Source organism: Naumovozyma dairenensis, chromosome 10, assembly GCF_000227115.2.
Source record: "Naumovozyma dairenensis CBS 421 chromosome 10, complete genome".
In the NCBI taxonomy this organism is placed as follows: Eukaryota; Fungi; Ascomycota; class Saccharomycetes; order Saccharomycetales; family Saccharomycetaceae; genus Naumovozyma; species Naumovozyma dairenensis.
In genome coordinates this window covers 506,951-526,089 of record NC_016488.1, presented here as the reverse complement: position 1 = coordinate 526,089, position 19,139 = coordinate 506,951, and the positions used below count along the sequence as shown (strand labels likewise).

The following is a 19,139-nucleotide window of genomic DNA, read 5'->3' as shown; positions in this document are numbered from 1 at the left end:
TACAAGTGTAAAATTATGATCGGTAATCAGTTTTGCCTATTTTCTATATAATGAGAAAGACTTTTCAAATAAGTAAATAAGAATAATGCAATGTTTTTATAGGGATCCATTCCGCTTATCTGTTTTAACAGCATTTCTTTAAATTCATCAAACGAAAGTATTTCAGGTAACCATTCGGTTTTATCCTTCCATTTCTTAGAAAATTTATTGAATCCTTCTTCATTAAGAAGTTCTTTATAATGGACTTTACAATTATTGTCCTTTTCCAATTGATGTAGAGCAGCTATTGGGATATATGATGTTGATGCAATACCAAACATTGAGAATAAGGCTTTATTTTTGGAGGTCAATGTAGGTAAGTATATATTTTTAATCAAGTCCTTCAAAAATTTAGTTGGAATGTCAAATATTTTTTTCGATTTGAAAATTTTATTCCTCCAAAGATAAGTTGTTATATTTAGGATGTATTTGTTCTGTAATTGAACGTATATATCATCAGGTTCCCTGTAAATTAATAAGCCTTTAATACTGACCAAGTAATGGCAACATGCATCAAGTATCAACGGATCATCTAAAGTACAAAGTTTATTTATGGTACCTGACGTAAGAATAATCTTTTTTAAAGCTTCATCTGCTACATCTTTCTCACTTGATTTTGAGTTGAATCTCTTCTGAAATTTTAGAGCTATGAAGGACAATAAATTAAGTAATAAAATTGTGCTAATGATGGTATGTCTATTTTCAATAGAATGATTAATATTAGAAATCAGTAGTTTCCTCAATTCATTCAATATTTCTAATGAAAATAGTACCTTTTGAAAACCAATAACATCAGTAGGAGCTGACATCCAAGTTCTCACCATTGTAATGATTGAATTTGAAATAACAGATACTGTCGTATTTTGAGATGAGGACCATCGCTTTTTGCTATTATGTCCATCTTCTTTACTCAAATTACATATTGTGATTATGCGCCTAAATTTTTTTCTAAATTCTTTCAACTTTTCTGGATTCTCAGTATCAGGGCATTCAATAATTGGGAACAAAATTGTACATATGGACAAAAACAAATCTTTGTTGGCAGACAAATATTCCAATGTCAAAAAATCATCAATAACCTTCCAGGTAAATGTATCATATAGTTGACAGCTTTTCATAACATTATCAAAGAGAGAAATTCTATCTTTGAGTTGTAGTTTCTTGTCCTTGAAACACATTTGTAAATGAGCAAATATCCAATCATACATTTTCACCCAGAATTCTTCATTTTCTGAAGATAATGATAATGGATATAATTGCATTGGTATTGTTCGCTCGTTAGAAAATAATCTTTGACCACTTTTCGGGAGAACAATTCTATTCCAGTGTCTCACCAAAGCATTTAAAGTATCAATTTCATCTAATGGAATTTCACCCTCAATCTCATCCATCTCTGTATTTGAATGATCAAAAATGTAATTCAATTTCATGATACGTTTATCATGGCTATAATTAGCAAGAGGAACATTTTTGTCCACTTCAACTTTATCTTGCAATTGTAAAACTTTAAAAGAAAATGATTTAATGATTGATTTTTTAGTAAAATTGAAAGGTGAGTTTTTAACCACTATATGCCTTAATTTCCGAAGAAATTCTTCTTCGAATTGAAAATGTTGTAAAACGTTCAAAAAATTAACGTCACAATTGATCTTGGATATCAGGCCCTGAATACGGTTTGATTGGCCCAGGATTGTCAGGTATCGTTTCAAGATCAAAGTGGCATACACTTTACTATTTTTATACATTGTTTTACTTGTGATATTTTCCATTATGATAAGTTTCCAAGGATTTATTTGGTTTTTGTCTGTAGTGAACCAAACAATGATTAATGTGATCCATTTTTGAATATATTCGAATTGCCAAAGATGGAACCATGTAGACATATTCATCAATTGTTTCGGTATCAGTATGGAAACATGCACTAACCATTTGCATAAGGCAATTTGAATTTCCTTGGAGGGAAACCTACTAGAGGAAGAAGTAAGTATAGTATTTGTGCCTAAATGGCTTATGATCAGATCAATGGTTTTCTGAGTAAGGAAGCCATTGGGGAATAAAGATTTCTCAATCAGCTTTATCTTGGAATCTTCAGATAAATTTGTCTTTGATGTGGCACAACATAATTCGATCAATTGGTTAAGGTTTTCTGATGTTAGTCCATATTTGGGTACTACTTTGTGAATCACTTTTAGATGAGTTTGTAATTGCCAATTGGGTACAAGATTGTCAGCTGAAAGAAGTGATTTGATTGCATCTTCATAGTCTTCTGGCATGCCTAAGTTAATTGTCGCTGAGCTTGCATATGTTTCTCTAACTTTATTTCAGTTTTACATGATATCTATACATGTTTGTTTTTTTGATAATCGTTAGAGGACATCGCTGCCCGAAAGCCTTTCAATTTTGAAGTGATTAGCACCGTTATGTATAGTTGATAACAGACATTTAAATGAATGAATTCCAACCAGAGCTATTACATATTTATATATTACGAGTATTGATATTGATTACTGCCCTGCGTAAAAAAGTATGTGTCGATATGTATAAAGTACTTAAATGGAAATTGTACTGCATGGTTAGTATTGCTATGAGTACTTGAATCTTTTTTACAATTTCAAAAGTCCGTTTATATCATAGCTTGATCTTGATCTGATAAAGGGGTCGAGTTCTATATAATTATTGCAAATATCATCGCTAACATTACATCTTTCTGCAAACAGCTCCTTCGATTGTTCATCAGTTTCACTTTGAATCCAATCCACGGTTAACTTGACAAATTTATCAATCAACTCAATGCGTTGATTTTGTACCAACTGCAATCCTTCTTTATCTTTCAATTTATCGTCATGAGATCCATCTGGTTTCACATAATGATCCAAATCAATAGAATCATTCTTACCTCCTAGATATGATGGGATTTGTTCTGGTTTCAAAAACCTTTCTAATTCAGAAGTATTCTTCGTAAAGACAATTTTTGAAGCTACAACAGGATCCAACCAATTTTTCACAATACTCCAAATAGGACTGAAAAGCCATGGTGCCTTATGAACGAACAAATGACTTAATGATTCAGGATAATGAGCTTCAAAACAAGCGATCAAGAATTTAACAGGAGTATAATCCATGTTTGATAATGAGAAATCAGTCAAATCGAAAAGAATACTAATGGAATGTTCTCTCATGAATAATCTTGCAAGTTCAATGATTAACAATGCGTAATGTTCTAGTTCTTCTTCAGTTTGATCAGAACTATAATGGAATTTTGGTCTTACTACAATTAATGGGCATGCTGAATTTTCTGTTGGATGATTATAAATTACAGCTTTTTGTAATTCGAGGTTTTTGATTAGGCCTTGTTGTTTATTTTCTTTAATGATGGTGGCTTCTCCTTTATTTAATATTTCATTGATTGGTTTCTTAGTGAGACGGAATTGGAATGTTTTTGATAACATTTTGATTGTATTATCAGTGTTCCATTTCCTTGCTCTTGCAAATCTTAAGATATGATTATCTACTGGATCTAATCTTAACATTTCCCAAAATAACTTTCTTGTATCTTTTGGTGGTACAGTCAACTGTTTAAATTCAGGATGAATCATATTCAAAGTATATGGAAGTCTTTCATTCAATTTATGATGATGGTGATGTTGAGAATGCTGTTGAGTTGAATCCGGTGGAAATGATGATGATGATGATGATGAAGAGGATCCTGTCATGGAGTACATTTTGCCAAATAGGGACTTTTTTTTAGGTTCCTTTTCAACAGATTTAATTGATGTTTGAGGAGAAAGAGAGTGAAGGCTTGGATCCTTTTTGAAGGCATTGGTACCATCTACGGGGATACCCCACAGATGGAATAAATATGTCCATATTTGTTTCAAGGTAGTTTCTTGATCTGTAGTGATATCTTGTAGACTCATTGTTGTCGTCAATGGTTTAGGTTCCTTTTCAGTGGCCATTTTGTAGTTTTTTTATTATAGACTAGTAATGTTTCTCTCCAGGTATATATATATATATGTGTGTGCTAAGGAAAAACTAAATTGGATGATGATATCGGAGATTAACTGCTAGGAATTAAGTCTATGTTCTGATCGTTATAGTTTTTTGTGTGGCTATAGTACCAAGCTTTCTTCGTGAGTAATGGTAATATTAGGCTTGAAGCACAGAGAGATATGTATACATTGAAGAATATATATCAACAAACCGCTAACTAAACGATTTAGAATTTAGAATATTACTTAAAGCGTGTATAAATTGGAACTAACAAGGATATCGCATCGTATTGCCAACTCTTCGTTTAAGTCTCCAATATTTCACCATATTCTTCATGTTGTTCATCATGTACTCTTTCAATATTTTTCATATTCAACAAGTTGAGTGAGGCGGAACGCGAGAAATTTCGATCATTTTTTTTGGTGTGCCTTTTTGTTGACACTTTTAATCGATCAAAAGGGAAGGGAAGGGAAGGGAAGGGAAAGAGAAGAGAAAGGATGAATGAATATGGTGATGTAAATTGATAATAGTATAGGTACAATTGTCATTATATTAAATTATATTTATATAGTATACTTATTCTCATTATTTTTATTTAGACGTTAAAAATAAAAGGGTTCATTACGTGGAAACTTTTTTTTTCGTTGAGGCGTAAAATGAATTTAAAATTGGAATACTTGCTTTGAATGGGTCATGCAACGTTCTTTCTTTCTTACATAATAATGGCTTCTTCTGGAACATTAGCAGAAATGGTCTTGTGAGGTAAGACTTTACCACCGTTAATGTATATTTCATCCTTAACAGTAACATCGTCACCTAAGACCGTGACACCTTCTAGACGACACCATTTACCAACAGTTGAATGCCATCCAACGATTGTAGATTTAATTAAAGAATGTTCCTTTATAGTAGAGTTGGCTAAGACAACACTTCTTTCAATTCTAACACCATCACCGATGGTTACATTAGCACCAATGACAACGTTTGGACCAATCTTGGCCTTTGGAGAGATTTTAGCTGTAGGATCCACAATAGCATTACCGTAAATATATTCAGCTTTAGATAATTTTTCTGGAGATTTCTTAGCTAAAGATTCCAAATATAGAACTGTACCAGATAAGAAATCCTTTGGTTGACCAACATCCATCCAGAAGCCTTCCAAATCGAAAGAATATAAAGATTTTTCATTGACCAAAATTGGGAAAGTCTCCTTTTCAATAGAAGTTGGTTTCATTTCAATGAGGTCAATGACTTCTGGATTCAAAATATATAAACCTGCATTAATTCTATTACCGACAAATTCCTTTGGTTTTTCCACGAATCTATCAATCAAATTCGGTGTAGCGATATCATGAACAATAACACCGTATTTAGATGGTTCATCCACTTTAGTAGCAACGATAGTACCCTTACCACCATGAGCCTTATGGAAATCAGCCAATTCTTTGAATGGGTAATCACAAATGACATCAGAATTCAAGACAAAGAATGGAGAATTATCCTTTTTTAAGATTTTTTCGGCTAATTTCAAAGGACCGGCAGTATCTAGTGGTTCTTCTTCTACAGAGAATGTAATGTTAACGCCGTATTCCTTTTCATATTTTTGTAATGTTTCTACCATGACTTCAGGTCTATAATTGACAGCAAGAACAATATCTGTGACACCAGCATTGGCTAGAGCTTCAATTTGATGTAAGATCATTGGTCTGTTAGCGAATTCCACTAGTGGTTTTGGAACACTTAGTGTTAATGGTCTTAATCTTGTACCGTAACCGCCTACTAAAATTAAACCTTTCATTGTTATTGTGTTATGATAATGTTGTTGTTTGTTATATAAATTGGGATGATAGTTGTCGTCAAAGAGCTCTTTTCAAACGACAAAGAATGAAAGGAGAGGAAAGGGAAGGAAAGAATTACGAAATAACAAGTAAGAATTGAATTGAATGCGCAATTGCTTGTTATTATATATGTATAAATGTTGAGACAGTGCCATAACTTCGTGGTATACGTGTCATGAAAGAGAAGAGTTGGTGTTGTTGCAAAGAATACAGAAGGAAAGAAAGTATTGTACCGTTTCGTAGAGGGTAGTTCGTAGTATTTTGCCGTAGGAGAATAACCTTTATTGTTATTGTGGACCACAGACCTAGGTAGACTTAGAGAGAAAGAGAAAGAGAGAGAGAGAGAGAATCCAGACTGTCTGCCTGGCAGAACTGCAAAAGCTCGCTGGTAGAAGGCCGTTTGGGCCAGACTGTCCGCCAGGGTGTTCTTTGCATCTTGTTTTCTATTTTGTATGGCACTGTTCCCGGAAAAGTTTATTTGTGTACCGAAGTTGCCCCGTGCGGAGTTGGCTTGAGGGGGGAAGGTTTACTGTTGTTTGTGAAAAGCCGGAACACTTCCCGCTTTGGGACACCGTTCCCTCTCTCGAGAAATATTTTGAGGCCAGCGGAGTTTCAGCTGTCAACAACCACATACCGAATACAGAGGAGACGTGTACGGAGACTGCAGTGGTGGAGGGAGGGAAAAGGACAACAAAACAAAAACAAGGCAACAACGAAAACAAAAGCAAAAACAAAAGCGAAAACAAAAACAAAAACAATTGAATATGATGAAGGTGGGGCCGTACGGTACGGTCATTCCATCTGCTAACAAATGCCCAGCAAGTGTTGGGTTTCTCCTTTCCTTTTTATGTACCAACGAACGTCCGTACAGTGTACTTTGTTTGGGTGTTCTCTTCCTCCCCCCCATATTTTTTATTTTTTCATATTGCGGACGGGTAATACAATTTAGCCGCCATTGTTTTGTATTTCTGATTAAGAACCATGCTGTTAACTTGAAGATAGGAAACATTTTTCAGTTTGTATTATCAATCTCTTTTTTTTGTTTTTTGTTTTTTTGTTTTTTGATTTTTTATTGTTAAATTTTATTATAATGTAGAATATTCTATTGTACATAAATAAAGCTACAAACGGTTACAATATTATGTATGACCATATATAAGAAAACTGGATTATATTTATATCTATATATATAAATAAGGTGGATGTATGTTTCCATCATCTAATATCACACGATATCGACTTCGTAATTAAAACATAAAAGGAAATAAAAAATTGTGAACGAAGCTTTGAATGAGTAATGAAGTTTTTTTCTTCCTCCCTCACATCAAGTCAGAGAACCCAGGAACAATGTTCTTGGAAAATCCACCTTCTTTAGCAGCCAATTCATAATAACCATAAATGGTAGTAGCAGCCATAAGGATAGAAGCACCAGAACCTAATGTACCTAACAAATCGGAACAAACAGATAAGGCACCAATGGTTGCACCACCGAATGCGGCAGCCGTTGGAATAATACGTTTCAATTCTCTATAGACGTTAGTTTCTCTCTTACCATTAATGACCATACCTTCATCTTTGAATTGTTTGGCAATATCCTTTGGAGAAGAACCTGAAATTTCAATCCAAGTCTTGGAGAAAACGGCACATGAACCAAGAACAAATGTAACGTAAATGATAGTCTTAATTGGATCTAAAATCATTTCACTTAATGAACTTAATGGTTGAATGTAATAAGATACACCACTCAAAGCCATTTGTGGACCTTGAGTACCCGGTTTAATACCCCAAACACCTAATAGACGAATGATTGGGTTATGAGGGAATCTTTGATATAACATTTGAGAAATTAAAAAGATATTTGAAGTTAAAGCACTTTGTAACATGATTGGAGTATTTGATGTGTAAAATAATTTGATTGGATAAACACCGACTTGACCTCTGATTTTAGTTGATCTAATTGGTAATTCGTAACGGAAACCTTGTAAATATAAGACGGAAAAGAAAACTACAATCGTTGCGAAAACTTGGAAAACGTTTGGTAAATTAGTTCTGTATAAAGCTTCAAACAAAGCTCTCTTCTTATCTTTTCTAACAGCTAAAAGATGGAAGAATGCAATAATGGCACCTTCAAATTCTTTACCACGACCAGTATTAATGGTAGTTGGAGCAAAGGCTTTCCAAAAGATTTGTTCAGCAATGTTACTAGCAGTAAATAAAGAAATACCGGAACCTAACCCGTAACCCTTCGATAACAACTCATCTAATAGTAAAACAATGAAGGAAGCAAACATCAATTGGAAGATCAATAATAAAGAGATGGCAAATCCTAAATTTTTTGGATCACCGTAGTTACCTGTTAGGACGACAACTAAAGCTTGACCGAAAGTCAAGATGATAGCGCAAACTTTTTGAGCGATTTGGAACAAATCACGGTCTTGTTTGTTATCCATTTTGACGTTTAATAATTGAGTACCTTGTAAGAATTGGAAGATCATGGAAGAGGTAATGATTGGAGAGACACCTAATTCCATTAAAGTACCACGGTTAGAGGCCAACATGGCTCTTAACCAATACAATGGATCTGAAGTTTCACTGGAGACAATCCCATAAAGTGGAATTTGACCTAGAATTAAAAAGATCAATAGTGAAACCCCTGTCCAAATCAATTTTTGATTATATGGGACTTTCCTTTGTGGGGCAATGACTTCAGGAAGGATTGCTTCAAATGGCTTGAAGATATCTAGTAAACGATCAGACATGATTATTATATTATTTGTGATTCAATAGGATACTGAGGTAAGAACAAACAGAGACAGAAAAAACACCTTCTTCTTTATACTATACTATTGTATTGTAGGAGGGTTGAAGGTTGAAAAAAATATGAGTTGCTAGGAGGGGTACGACGAATTGTTGTTTAAATGCAACACAACACAATAATTCGATGATAATGGTGATGCTGCTTCTCAAAGGATATCTTTATGATTAAGTATTATATAAATGGAGATACTGAGAATGAGAAAGTACGTCAATATGTGGTTAGTAGACACTCTTGTATGTATTTATTTGATCCTTTGGATACTTAATTCGCTGCACTGTTTCATTTCCACTTCTCATTGAAACGCAACTCGAGGCCACGTCAACGCGCGGGAAGAAACAATCGCCACGTATAGCCGTTACCCTCTGCCACACCGGGTAAGACAGTGAACAGTGATTTACACTGAAGTTTCCATTGGAAGCAAAAACCACGTACAGAGGGAGGGGGGAGGGGAATCCTTATGTAGTCGTTGTAACTGGGCCAAGTTATTTATATTAACAAGCAAAATTTCGTATCTTATAACGTCCATATTTTTCCACTATCTAATTTTTTTACTCTTCAGTGGATTATATATTTACTAATGATATTGTGGACTTTCTTATTCTGTTTTGATGTTTCCGTCGCTGTCACATTATATCATATCATATGCCGATGGCGCATAATGAAATAACGCCCTTTTCTACGTACACTCTAAAGCAAAACATTAGTACACTATCTATGTAGAGTCTGTCTGGCCTTTCCACTTAACCACATATATATCTGGCCAAGAATCTTAATGCGTCTAACGAAGGCCTTTTAAGGGTCGGTAACTGGCGTCAACCCTGAGTGTTTGACTGTTAAACTGCCAAATTATCGTACCTTGAACAATCCCCGAAAAGTCCCTCTTGCTGATAATTATGAATTTTTACACAGTGTACTTCCATAAAATTATATAGTTTTTTAATAATGCATAATCCGTGAGATATTGTGGGTACTTACTAGGGTTTGAATAATAGTAGCCTAAAGTTCGATAAGTCTTTCCATTATGGATGGCTGAGAGCTTCTAACATCGATGGTTTTACCTTTTCAACTGGATCCTTTAAAAAAAAACCTTCTTTTGTCACTTGACCAAGGATGTACGGGTAAAAATAATTTTCTACCCTACCCTATTTTTGGCACTTTCCAACCTAGGCTAACTAGGTTCTAACCTACCCCCAGTCAACTTAAAATTTTGTGCTGGTTTTCTCGTTTCTTATTTGTTCCGGGTTTTCTCGTACCCAACCCAGCATAAAATGTTTTTCCTACCCCTACCTTTTATCCTGAATTTTGAGCCAAAAATATTGCTCCTACCCTACCCTATTGGATAACCCGTGGCAATTCTACACGTGACTGGAAAGTAGCACTTTTATAGTGTGATCTACAAAATCTATGTAGAAATTAGATTGAACAATGAGTATCTATCTATTGAACCTTTTTTTTATGCAGTGACAAACGAACAAAAACTGAACATTTTATAGAGAAAGGTCACTATAGTTTCCTACTAGATGATGAACCAATTAATAAGATTAAAATTGACATCATTAGACTTTGAAAGAGCAGGTCTAAGCATTATAAGTTATTATCTAAGGTTATATTCCATTGAATTAATATTATCGAACAATGAAGGGGAGCGATCTAGAGAATTGACCGAATTAGCTACCTCATTATTGGATCAAGTGGAAATTTTCAAAAATGAGACCAAGAGATGGGATGATGATGCTGATGATGAGAAGAAGCATGAGCAAGAGAATCCTTTGTATGTTCTGATACATGATCAACAAAAGGCTAAAGTTTATGTTTTGAATTTTACAATGTCATTATATAATGAAAAATTGAAAGAAATACAGGCACAAAACGGATCTGGTAATAGTACTACAGCTACTACTAGTAGTAGTAATAATAATGATTTGAAACGTGGTTTATGGTGCTGTATAGATTTATTTTCATGTGTTTTACATCTCTGGAAGCAAGAATTGAGTGAAGATGTCTGTGTTGCCCTAAGGAAAAGAATTAAATATTGTAAAGTTTGTCTTAACAATATGAAACAATTGGATTATTCAGATTTTGTTGAGGATGAGGAGGAGACGAAGGATAAGGTGACGGATGATGATATTGATAAATTATTGACAGAGTTAAAAGCACAAGAGGAGGTGGAGGAGGAGAATCTGCGAGCAAGTAATGATGAAACCAAGTTGGAAGATGATAAGAAGGATATCAATTTACAAGAGGAAAAAGATGGTGAGGTCAGTCCTGAAGATGATAACGGTTTTGCGGTAAAAAAAGATGATGCGAAGCCACCCGTTCATGGAGAAGAAGATGAGGAAACTCATTTACAAGCGCAAAATGCTAAGACAGCAAACTTGCCAGAGGATGCCAAAAAGGCAAATGTAAAAGAAGAAGAAGAAGATGTTAATCAAGACTTGAAAAATGAAAGCATCCCATCATTTATAGATTCTGATGATAGCGATGAACATTATCAAGATACATCTGAGTCTCCAGAAGAATTGAAAAGGGAGGCAAAGAAGAAACAAGTCACTAGTGCTGTTCCTTCCAAATCTTACTCTCAAGCGGAGTTGAATAAGATGATGGATTCCTCTGCAAAGATTGAACAAGTGCAGAGATTGGCCAAATATGCGATAAGTGCTTTAAATTATGAAGACATCCCCACCGCTAAGGATGAGTTAATAAAGGCACTTGATTTATTAAATACTCTGTAGTGTTAAATAGAACCGAAAGGTATTTATCTGCGTACGTATAAAAAGATATGTGTAATATCTAATTTAAATGCATTCATGTATGGTTTTGGTGACGTGCCTCCTAGAGAGTTTGGGAGCACTTCAATAAAACTAAAGTTGTTTGAAATTTTACCCGGCTGGGTGCTAAGAAAAGGTTGAACGGATTGTATATTTTCTACATAGTTCTTTTTTGAGTAATAGATAAATTGTTCCAGGTAAGAAACGAATAATATTATAAACGTGCGTAAACCTGTCCAAGTGAAATTCAAAGAATATGCAATTTAGAGTTTGAATGACACAAATATTTAGACACACAATATGGCAGGGGGACAAAAAAAAACTGTGAAAGCCCTTGTAGACGAAGATTTAATCCCATATCGAAAGCAAGTGATTCCCGGATATTTTGATAATATCCCAGTATATATTGTTCACAGAGATCAGATATTGAATCCTGATAATTTAAATGTGAAGAAAGTGGAATGTAACAAAAAGATGTCGGAAGAGGAGAAACGGCTCCGAATTGTCATAATTACTGAAATTGCTGCTACATTTTATAGAATCAATCAAACATTCCTGAATCATGGTAAGAATGAAGATGATCGATATTTATCTAGTATACGAGATGATGCTGGGCAAGTCAGTATGAATCAAGTGGCTAAATTGTTTGGTACTTATGATTATATGATAGTTGATCGTATTATGAATCCTACGTTTGATTTCATTAAGCATATTTTGAAATCTGAGAAGGTGAAGAATTCTAGGAGGGAGAATCGGGGTAAAGTATTTGATGATCATGATGTAACGATTATTTCTGATATGATTAAAAAGGCTTATCCTCGTAGTGGTAAAGTATTTCCTCGTAGGACAGATTTTGAAGCAATTTGTCGAAGGTATTTATTTCACAAGAGGGTATTCAAAAATGATAAATATAAAGAGGTAAACGGACAAATCTTAGAGAATATAAAGATGCAACTTATTCAAACCCCGGCGGAGACATATCGTACGAGGGTACTAAGATATGCACTTGATTTATTTGAAATGGAGGAATTGGACGGTGTGATAGGTGATAAAACAGACCTTGATAAATTTGATATCAACTTACACTCAGATGCTATCAAGATAATAACAGATATTCAAACAGAGGTAAATGTAAGTCGAAGGCTAACATGTAATAGTACGACGATATATGAAGTAGGAAGAGTCTTAGCAACTCGATTGCCATATTTAAACATCCAAAAATATTTTGCTCGAAAAACAGAAGATCAGCCAGATACTGCTTCTGGTATCAATGGGACACGAGGTGGCGGCGACGCCAGTAATAACTATGCTGAGGATGAAGAAAGCAATGAGAGCGACTTAGAAGGTAATATTAATAATGAGAATTACCAAGAGAGCGATAATGAGAGTGAGTATGAAAAGTATGCTAATAAAACTAAGAGTGTTAACGTTTGTGTCGATTATTTCCCTGCGTTGTGCGGCGACGAGTATCTATCCGTTAGGGAGCGTACGGGTCGATGGGGCACCAAAAGAAGAAACCGAAAACGCAGAAGAAGATAAATTAGCTTATTTAACCGGACGAACGGCTGCGGGGTCTCCGGACTTTCGGAGTTGGTCTCTCCCACACGTACGTAAGTAAATTATATATAGCCGGTCGGTGCTAGCCAACCGGGAGGAAGATAAGTAGTGGCAAGTATATGCCGGGACTCCAACGCCGTTGTAAGGAATCACCGCCAGCCATCCACCCTTTAGCCTTTCCTTTCCTTCTCTTCTCTCTTCTTACACATCCATTACATTTCATTACGTACGTACGTACGCACACGCGCTATCAATTTGCTGTATTTATCATTATCCTTACCATATTCATCACCAGCACCACTATAACAACAACAAACCGGCCATACTTCACAAAGATCTATACTATATTATATTATATTATATTATATTATTATTGCCTTACAGGCATTACAGAATATATTAATAACACAATTATTAATACCACCTATACACAAGCACATCTTTGTAATTAATTGATTTCTTGCACTGTTACCATCATTCATATATAAGGAACTGGTATCTATAAATTATATATCTTCATCATTATATACCTACTCAATTCTACTCTCCTCTATATAGTCTATCAATAACATATACCACTCTACCTCAGTTACATAACAAAACTCCCCCTTTTATCAAGACTATTAACAAACACTATTACAAGCGAAAAATGCCAACAGTTTCTCCATTACAACACAATACTTTTGCAATTGATTCCGATAACGAATCAACAAAATCTCAACTCAATAATCTCAAAAAGAAAATTTCTTCATCCAAAGAATCAGAAAGATTCAAATCTCAATTAAATGAAAGCTCCCCTGCCGGTCGAAGAAACTCTTCATCTTCAGAATCCATAGACACCGATATAATCACATTATCAAGATTCATCATTGAAAACCAAAGAAATTTCCAAAATGCAAAGGGTAACTTAACTCTCTTATTAAACGCCTTACAATTCGCTTTCAAATTCATCTCACAAACAATTAGAAAGGCTGAATTAGTCAATTTAATCAACGTACAAAATCATTCCATCTCAATAAACTCAACAGGTGACGTTCAAAAAAAATTGGACATCTTATCAGATGAAATCTTCCTAAACGCAATGAAATCATGCGGTGTGGTAAAAATATTAGTATCTGAAGAACAAGAAGATTTAATAATCTTCAACACCGTAGAAGGAGAAGATGAAACCTCCTATGCAGTTTGTTGTGACCCCATTGATGGATCTTCCAACTTGGACGCAGGTGTCGCTGTTGGAACAATAGTCTCTATTTTCAAAATATTACCTGAAACTAAAGCAAAATATGCTGACCCTAATGAATTGACTAAGAATGTATTAAGAACTGGTCATGATATGGTTGCTGCATGTTATGCAATGTATGGTGCTTCCACTCATCTTTTCATTACGTTCGGGGATGGTGTAGATGGATTCACTTTGGATAATAATTTAGGAGAATTCATTTTAACACAACCAAATTTGAAAATTCCAGAACAAAGATCAATTTATTCAATTAATGAAGGGAATGGGTATAATTGGGATGAGTCTATTTTAGAATTCTTGAAATTTTTGAAAGATCCAAAGAGTGAAATGAATAAATCTACAAAGAGTCCATATACTGCTAGATATATTGGTTCCATGGTAGCTGATGTTCATAGAACTTTCCTTTATGGTGGGATTTTCTCATATCCTTGCGATAAGAAGAATCCAAATGGGAAATTAAGATTGTTGTATGAAGCTTTCCCAATGGCTTTCTTAATGGAACAAGCTGGTGGGAAGGCAGTTAATGATTTTGGTGAAAGAATCTTGGATTTGAAACCAACTCATATTCATGATAAATCTTCCATTTGGTTGGGTTCAACTGATGATATCGATAAATATTTGAAATTTATTCATGATAAATGATTCGTTTGCCTGGTTTTAACTATGTTCATATTCTTCCTCTACTCTTCTTCCATATTTATTTATAAATAATTTGATTTATTTAGGTATTTACAAAATTATCATCTTATATATATTCTAGATCACTTATTATCATTATTCTCTTCGTTTTTTCTATAAAATATAGTTGTTTTTGTAGCACTTCAAAAGAAATTGAGGTTAAAAAGTATAGTAATGAGGATTCTTCAGTAACCAACATCTATGGAGCTACTAGCATTGGAGGAAGACAGTTATATAGAAAACTGGCACCATTTTGTTTAATCTATACATACTTATGCCTACACGGAACATAATGTTCATTTTTCCAAAAACTTGAAATTTTCCAGTTTTTTCAAACAACCATCATATATTTCAGTACGATCTTGTTAGTAATTTACCAGCATAAGAACAAGGACAATTCAACATTTTACGCAATCGAACGCCGATGGATGTATTAGCTCACTGTAGGATTTATCCCCTTGCAAATTATATTCGACCGGAATTGAAATTCATTAATATATCGAATGATTTAATAATTAATAACAATAAGTCAATCATTTCTGTAAATGACCATCTGGATGATGACAAAAATGATGATAATAATACTAATAAGGTGGCATTAGCACATTTAATTGAACACGAGTTTAAACTAACAACCTTCAAAAAGAAACTACTCATTGACCTCATAACAATACCGAATCATGAGAAAAACGGCAAAAATTCATATTTAATCATTGATATATCATCTACATGGAAACAATATCTTATAGAACTGTTTGACAGGGAAAATAACCAAACTAATTTTACAACATCAATCAATTATATGAATTCATTCTCGATACTGAATATGGATGGACTAATAAATTTTTTGATGCAATTGAATGGTTCTCCGATAGACGCTTTAAAAAGGTGTCAACAATACCCTTCGACATCCAGTGATAGCATTGACCAATACCAGCTGTCTGGAATCATAATAGATAACTTGTCATATATATCATCTTCCTCATCCTCCTCGACATCAACTTTCCCATTGTTGTTAAAATTACTGAAACTGTTAAGAAAATCTTTTGGTTGTTGGATCTTCACAACAAGTTATGGAATCTCTTATTATAAAGGTATAGAAAATTCGTTAGAATCATCACCATCTTCCTCATCAATACACTTACAACAGCATTCAAAAAAATTGCCTACATATTTTCCTGAGTCATTTATAAACGGTATGGATATGATCTTACTTCATGAAACAGAACTAAAGTCAAGAATTTTATAAACCAAAAAAAAAAACAGTTAAAAGTCTTTATGCATACATTTATTTATTATCATTCTTTAAATAATCCCAAATTTCCATCATCTTCACCTAAAATTCTATTTCACTTATTCTGACGATTAACTTTCCTTGGATGTGCTGTAATTATTCTACTATACCACCCACCGTTCTCACTAGGAAATTTAGCAGGTTTTGCCAAATTATATTGATTATTAATGATATAATTCCAACCAGGTGTCACTGTAGTAACCATATCAATACTACTCCTTGGTGATACAAACATTGTCACTATAGTCTTGGGATTCTTCAAAACCCATGATTTCTTAACATTTATAAAAGTCTTTGGTTGTGTTTGTACTGGTGCATATTTAATTAACCCCGTTTGTTTATGATATGGAATCTTTCCTAAATTAATTGGATCTTGTGGAGCTTGAGGTTCTACTAACGTCGTCTTATGTTCAGCTGGCGGTTCAGGATATTTAACATCTTTATCAAATGGTAATTTATTAACCACGTTTTTCATCCCTTTAATATAAAATGGATGAGTGTAATGAATCGTATAACCTTCAACTGTTTGAGCAAAGATTTGAACGTAATAATATCCTGATACACTCATCATATTGTTTAATTTTAATTTTACTTGGAATTGGTGACCATTAGGTGGCGGTGATTGAGTTATCTGTTCAGGATATAATGTATCTAATGTAGCAATTGCTTGAATTTGTGTATTAGGACCGGCACATAAGATGAATGTATATTTAATTATTTCTTCTTGCTTTGGCCATTCTTCAGAATGCGTCCATTTAATTGATAGATCTTTAGTCTTGGCTTTACCAAAATTCAGAACTGCATTTTGCTTAGGTTCAAGTATAATTATATCTGCCCATGTTGTTGTTGTGATAAAGAGTAATAATTGTAAAAGAATGTAATACAGGACTATCATTTTTGTTTGCTTCGAAACGAAGGTTAAGCAAGTGTTTGTATCTAGCTATTTTCGTTTGTTTTCATATATTTTCCATCTTTAGATATCAAGAAAAAAGGATTGAAAAATCCCACATATTTGTTTGTTCTCTACAAACCAATTTATCTAAGTACTTCTTTTTTGCCTCATTCTGTTCCAGGTTTTCCCTCTGTACACGAAATTTTCGCTATTGTTGTTGTATTTTCCTTAATTTATGACACATTTTTTCTTCCTTTTTCCGTCGCCCTTTTATTTTCCCCTTTTTGACAATGATTCGACAACGGTACGCAAAAACATATACTATTATTAAAGATCGTACAGAAGGATGAAGTTTTTACAGTTGGAAATTTCAAGAAGATCATTATTTAAATATGCTATTATTAGATCAAATGGTTTTTTGTAGGACTTTGAAGTGACTGCATAAATAGATAAAATTTCTTAGTAGAAGATACTTCGTAACAAGAAATCTGACATTTCTACCGGTGTCGAACAGAAACAATCAAATACGATAAAGTACAAGGGATTGAAAAGCGGTAGTAGAAACCCTTTGAAACTAACATTTACATCGTTGCCATTTTCCTGGCATATTGTGCTGGTCTGTTAATTAGTACAGATTGTGGACCTTATTGGCGGCGCTAGCAATTGACGATTCTTGTTGTTTTCATCTTTCAAAATGTACGAGAGAAATGGTCTATATATTGCTGTCAATTATAATGTTGAAAAATCGTCCATTGGACTGTTCTCATTTTCTTCAGTCTACAATATATTGTAAAACAAACTAACAGTGGAACTGGTATTGAAAGAATGACTGAAGGTAGTAATCTTGACTCGAAAAGTAAGACAAGGAAGACGAAATTGATCATTGTTCCATGCCATTCGATATGGAAAATAGCTCCAAAAGTTCTTTATGACGATGAAATTCCCTTTACTGTAGGAGCATCTGCAAGTGAATGGTTCTTAGAATCTTTTCAACATGAAGGCAATGATCATTTAGCCTTTATTTGGCAAAGTCTCTTAGCAATCGAAGAATTGTTAAAGGATCCAGAACATTCATTGTTAGTGTTTAGTGGAGGTCAGACTAAGAAAGAAGCGGGACCAATGTCGGAAGCTCAAAGTTATTATGCTTTAATGGAAAGGATGTTTGAATATCCTGACTATTCTCGAAATCAACTGCAATTCTGGGAAGTTGATGAGAAATTAGGTAGTTGTATGCACAATCTTTTCAAAAAATATCCAAGTCAATTCCTTTCTCCTGATTATATTGTTACAGAGGAATTTGCATTGGATTCATTTGATAATTTATTTTATTCCATTTGTCGTTTCAAGGAAATGGTTGGATTTTATCCAGAAGATATTACAGTCATTGGCTTTGGTTTCAAGAGGAAGAGATTTATTGATTGTCATGCGAAAGCTATAGATTTTCCTATTGACCATTTCAATTATATTAGTAGAGATCCATTGCTTCATGATCCAACAGAGAAAGAAATAGAAACATATTTGAAGAAATTGGATAAATTGGAAAAGGAAAATGCATTCTCTCATTTCCGCAGAGATTGGTATGCCAGAAAAACACCCCTTGTTGATAAGAAAGAAAAACGTAATCCTTATCACAGAAAAGCGTTCTATGAAGATATCAAATTACTACGTTTAGATTCTCCGAGTGAAAATGATGAGAATCATTTTGAGAAGTATATACGTGGAAAAATGCCATGGTCTATCACTGAATAGATAGAGATATGTATGATCGCATTTCAACACTAGATTATCATTCGTCATTTTTTATTCCTTGTAAATAAAAAAAAAAGTAATTACTTAAAACTTATAACATGATAGTGAACATTTCTGTAGCTAAATAAGTTCAATATGCATGGCAGGATATATTACAGGCGCTAGCAAAGTGTGGTGTTACATTTCTCATATTCTCATTCTTTCTTGTCTGTTTGTAAAAAACGTAAACAAGACGCGAAACTCAACTCCGTTAGTGGTGTCACCCGGAGAACTGTG

General features: G+C 33.9%; 10 protein-coding genes across 10 annotated transcripts; 5 read left to right on the top strand and 5 right to left on the bottom strand.

The window, feature by feature from the left end:
- Nucleotides 1–26: 26 nt before the first annotated feature.
- Nucleotides 27–2,312, bottom strand: CTF3 (Ctf3p; the record flags this gene model as incomplete). Its single annotated transcript, XM_003672303.1, has 1 exon — nucleotides 27–2,312. The coding sequence occupies one exon, from the start codon at nucleotides 2,310–2,312 to the stop codon at nucleotides 27–29; it is 2,286 nt and encodes a 761-aa protein (XP_003672351.1).
- Nucleotides 2,313–2,642: 330 nt separating this feature from the next.
- On the bottom strand, nucleotides 2,643–3,995 carry CSR1 (Csr1p; the record flags this gene model as incomplete). Its single annotated transcript, XM_003672302.1, has 1 exon — nucleotides 2,643–3,995. The coding sequence occupies one exon, from the start codon at nucleotides 3,993–3,995 to the stop codon at nucleotides 2,643–2,645; it is 1,353 nt and encodes a 450-aa protein (XP_003672350.1).
- A 746-nt stretch (nucleotides 3,996–4,741) lies between these two features.
- NDAI0J02140 (mannose-1-phosphate guanyltransferase) lies at nucleotides 4,742–5,827 on the bottom strand (the record flags this gene model as incomplete). Its single annotated transcript, XM_003672301.1, has 1 exon — nucleotides 4,742–5,827. One exon carries the CDS (start codon nucleotides 5,825–5,827, stop codon nucleotides 4,742–4,744), a length of 1,086 nt encoding a protein of 361 aa, XP_003672349.1.
- A 1,359-nt stretch (nucleotides 5,828–7,186) lies between these two features.
- Nucleotides 7,187–8,626, bottom strand: SEC61 (translocon subunit SEC61; the record flags this gene model as incomplete). The annotated part of the gene is made up of 1 exon (XM_003672300.1): nucleotides 7,187–8,626. The coding sequence occupies one exon, from the start codon at nucleotides 8,624–8,626 to the stop codon at nucleotides 7,187–7,189; it is 1,440 nt and encodes a 479-aa protein (XP_003672348.1).
- Nucleotides 8,627–10,205: 1,579 nt separating this feature from the next.
- Nucleotides 10,206–11,417, top strand: VTA1 (Vta1p; the record flags this gene model as incomplete). The annotated part of the gene is made up of 1 exon (XM_003672299.1): nucleotides 10,206–11,417. The coding sequence occupies one exon, from the start codon at nucleotides 10,206–10,208 to the stop codon at nucleotides 11,415–11,417; it is 1,212 nt and encodes a 403-aa protein (XP_003672347.1).
- A 336-nt stretch (nucleotides 11,418–11,753) lies between these two features.
- NDAI0J02110 (uncharacterized protein) lies at nucleotides 11,754–12,992 on the top strand (the record flags this gene model as incomplete). Its single annotated transcript, XM_003672298.1, has 1 exon — nucleotides 11,754–12,992. The coding sequence occupies one exon, from the start codon at nucleotides 11,754–11,756 to the stop codon at nucleotides 12,990–12,992; it is 1,239 nt and encodes a 412-aa protein (XP_003672346.1).
- A 667-nt stretch (nucleotides 12,993–13,659) lies between these two features.
- On the top strand, nucleotides 13,660–14,892 carry FBP1 (fructose 1,6-bisphosphate 1-phosphatase; the record flags this gene model as incomplete). The annotated part of the gene is made up of 1 exon (XM_003672297.1): nucleotides 13,660–14,892. One exon carries the CDS (start codon nucleotides 13,660–13,662, stop codon nucleotides 14,890–14,892), a length of 1,233 nt encoding a protein of 410 aa, XP_003672345.1.
- Nucleotides 14,893–15,352: 460 nt separating this feature from the next.
- On the top strand, nucleotides 15,353–16,177 carry PSY3 (Psy3p; the record flags this gene model as incomplete). The annotated part of the gene is made up of 1 exon (XM_003672296.1): nucleotides 15,353–16,177. One exon carries the CDS (start codon nucleotides 15,353–15,355, stop codon nucleotides 16,175–16,177), a length of 825 nt encoding a protein of 274 aa, XP_003672344.1.
- A 100-nt stretch (nucleotides 16,178–16,277) lies between these two features.
- NDAI0J02080 (uncharacterized protein) lies at nucleotides 16,278–17,117 on the bottom strand (the record flags this gene model as incomplete). Its single annotated transcript, XM_003672295.1, has 1 exon — nucleotides 16,278–17,117. The coding sequence occupies one exon, from the start codon at nucleotides 17,115–17,117 to the stop codon at nucleotides 16,278–16,280; it is 840 nt and encodes a 279-aa protein (XP_003672343.1).
- An 822-nt stretch (nucleotides 17,118–17,939) lies between these two features.
- NDAI0J02070 (uncharacterized protein) lies at nucleotides 17,940–18,863 on the top strand (the record flags this gene model as incomplete). The annotated part of the gene is made up of 1 exon (XM_003672294.1): nucleotides 17,940–18,863. One exon carries the CDS (start codon nucleotides 17,940–17,942, stop codon nucleotides 18,861–18,863), a length of 924 nt encoding a protein of 307 aa, XP_003672342.1.
- Nucleotides 18,864–19,139: the final 276 nt, after the last annotated feature.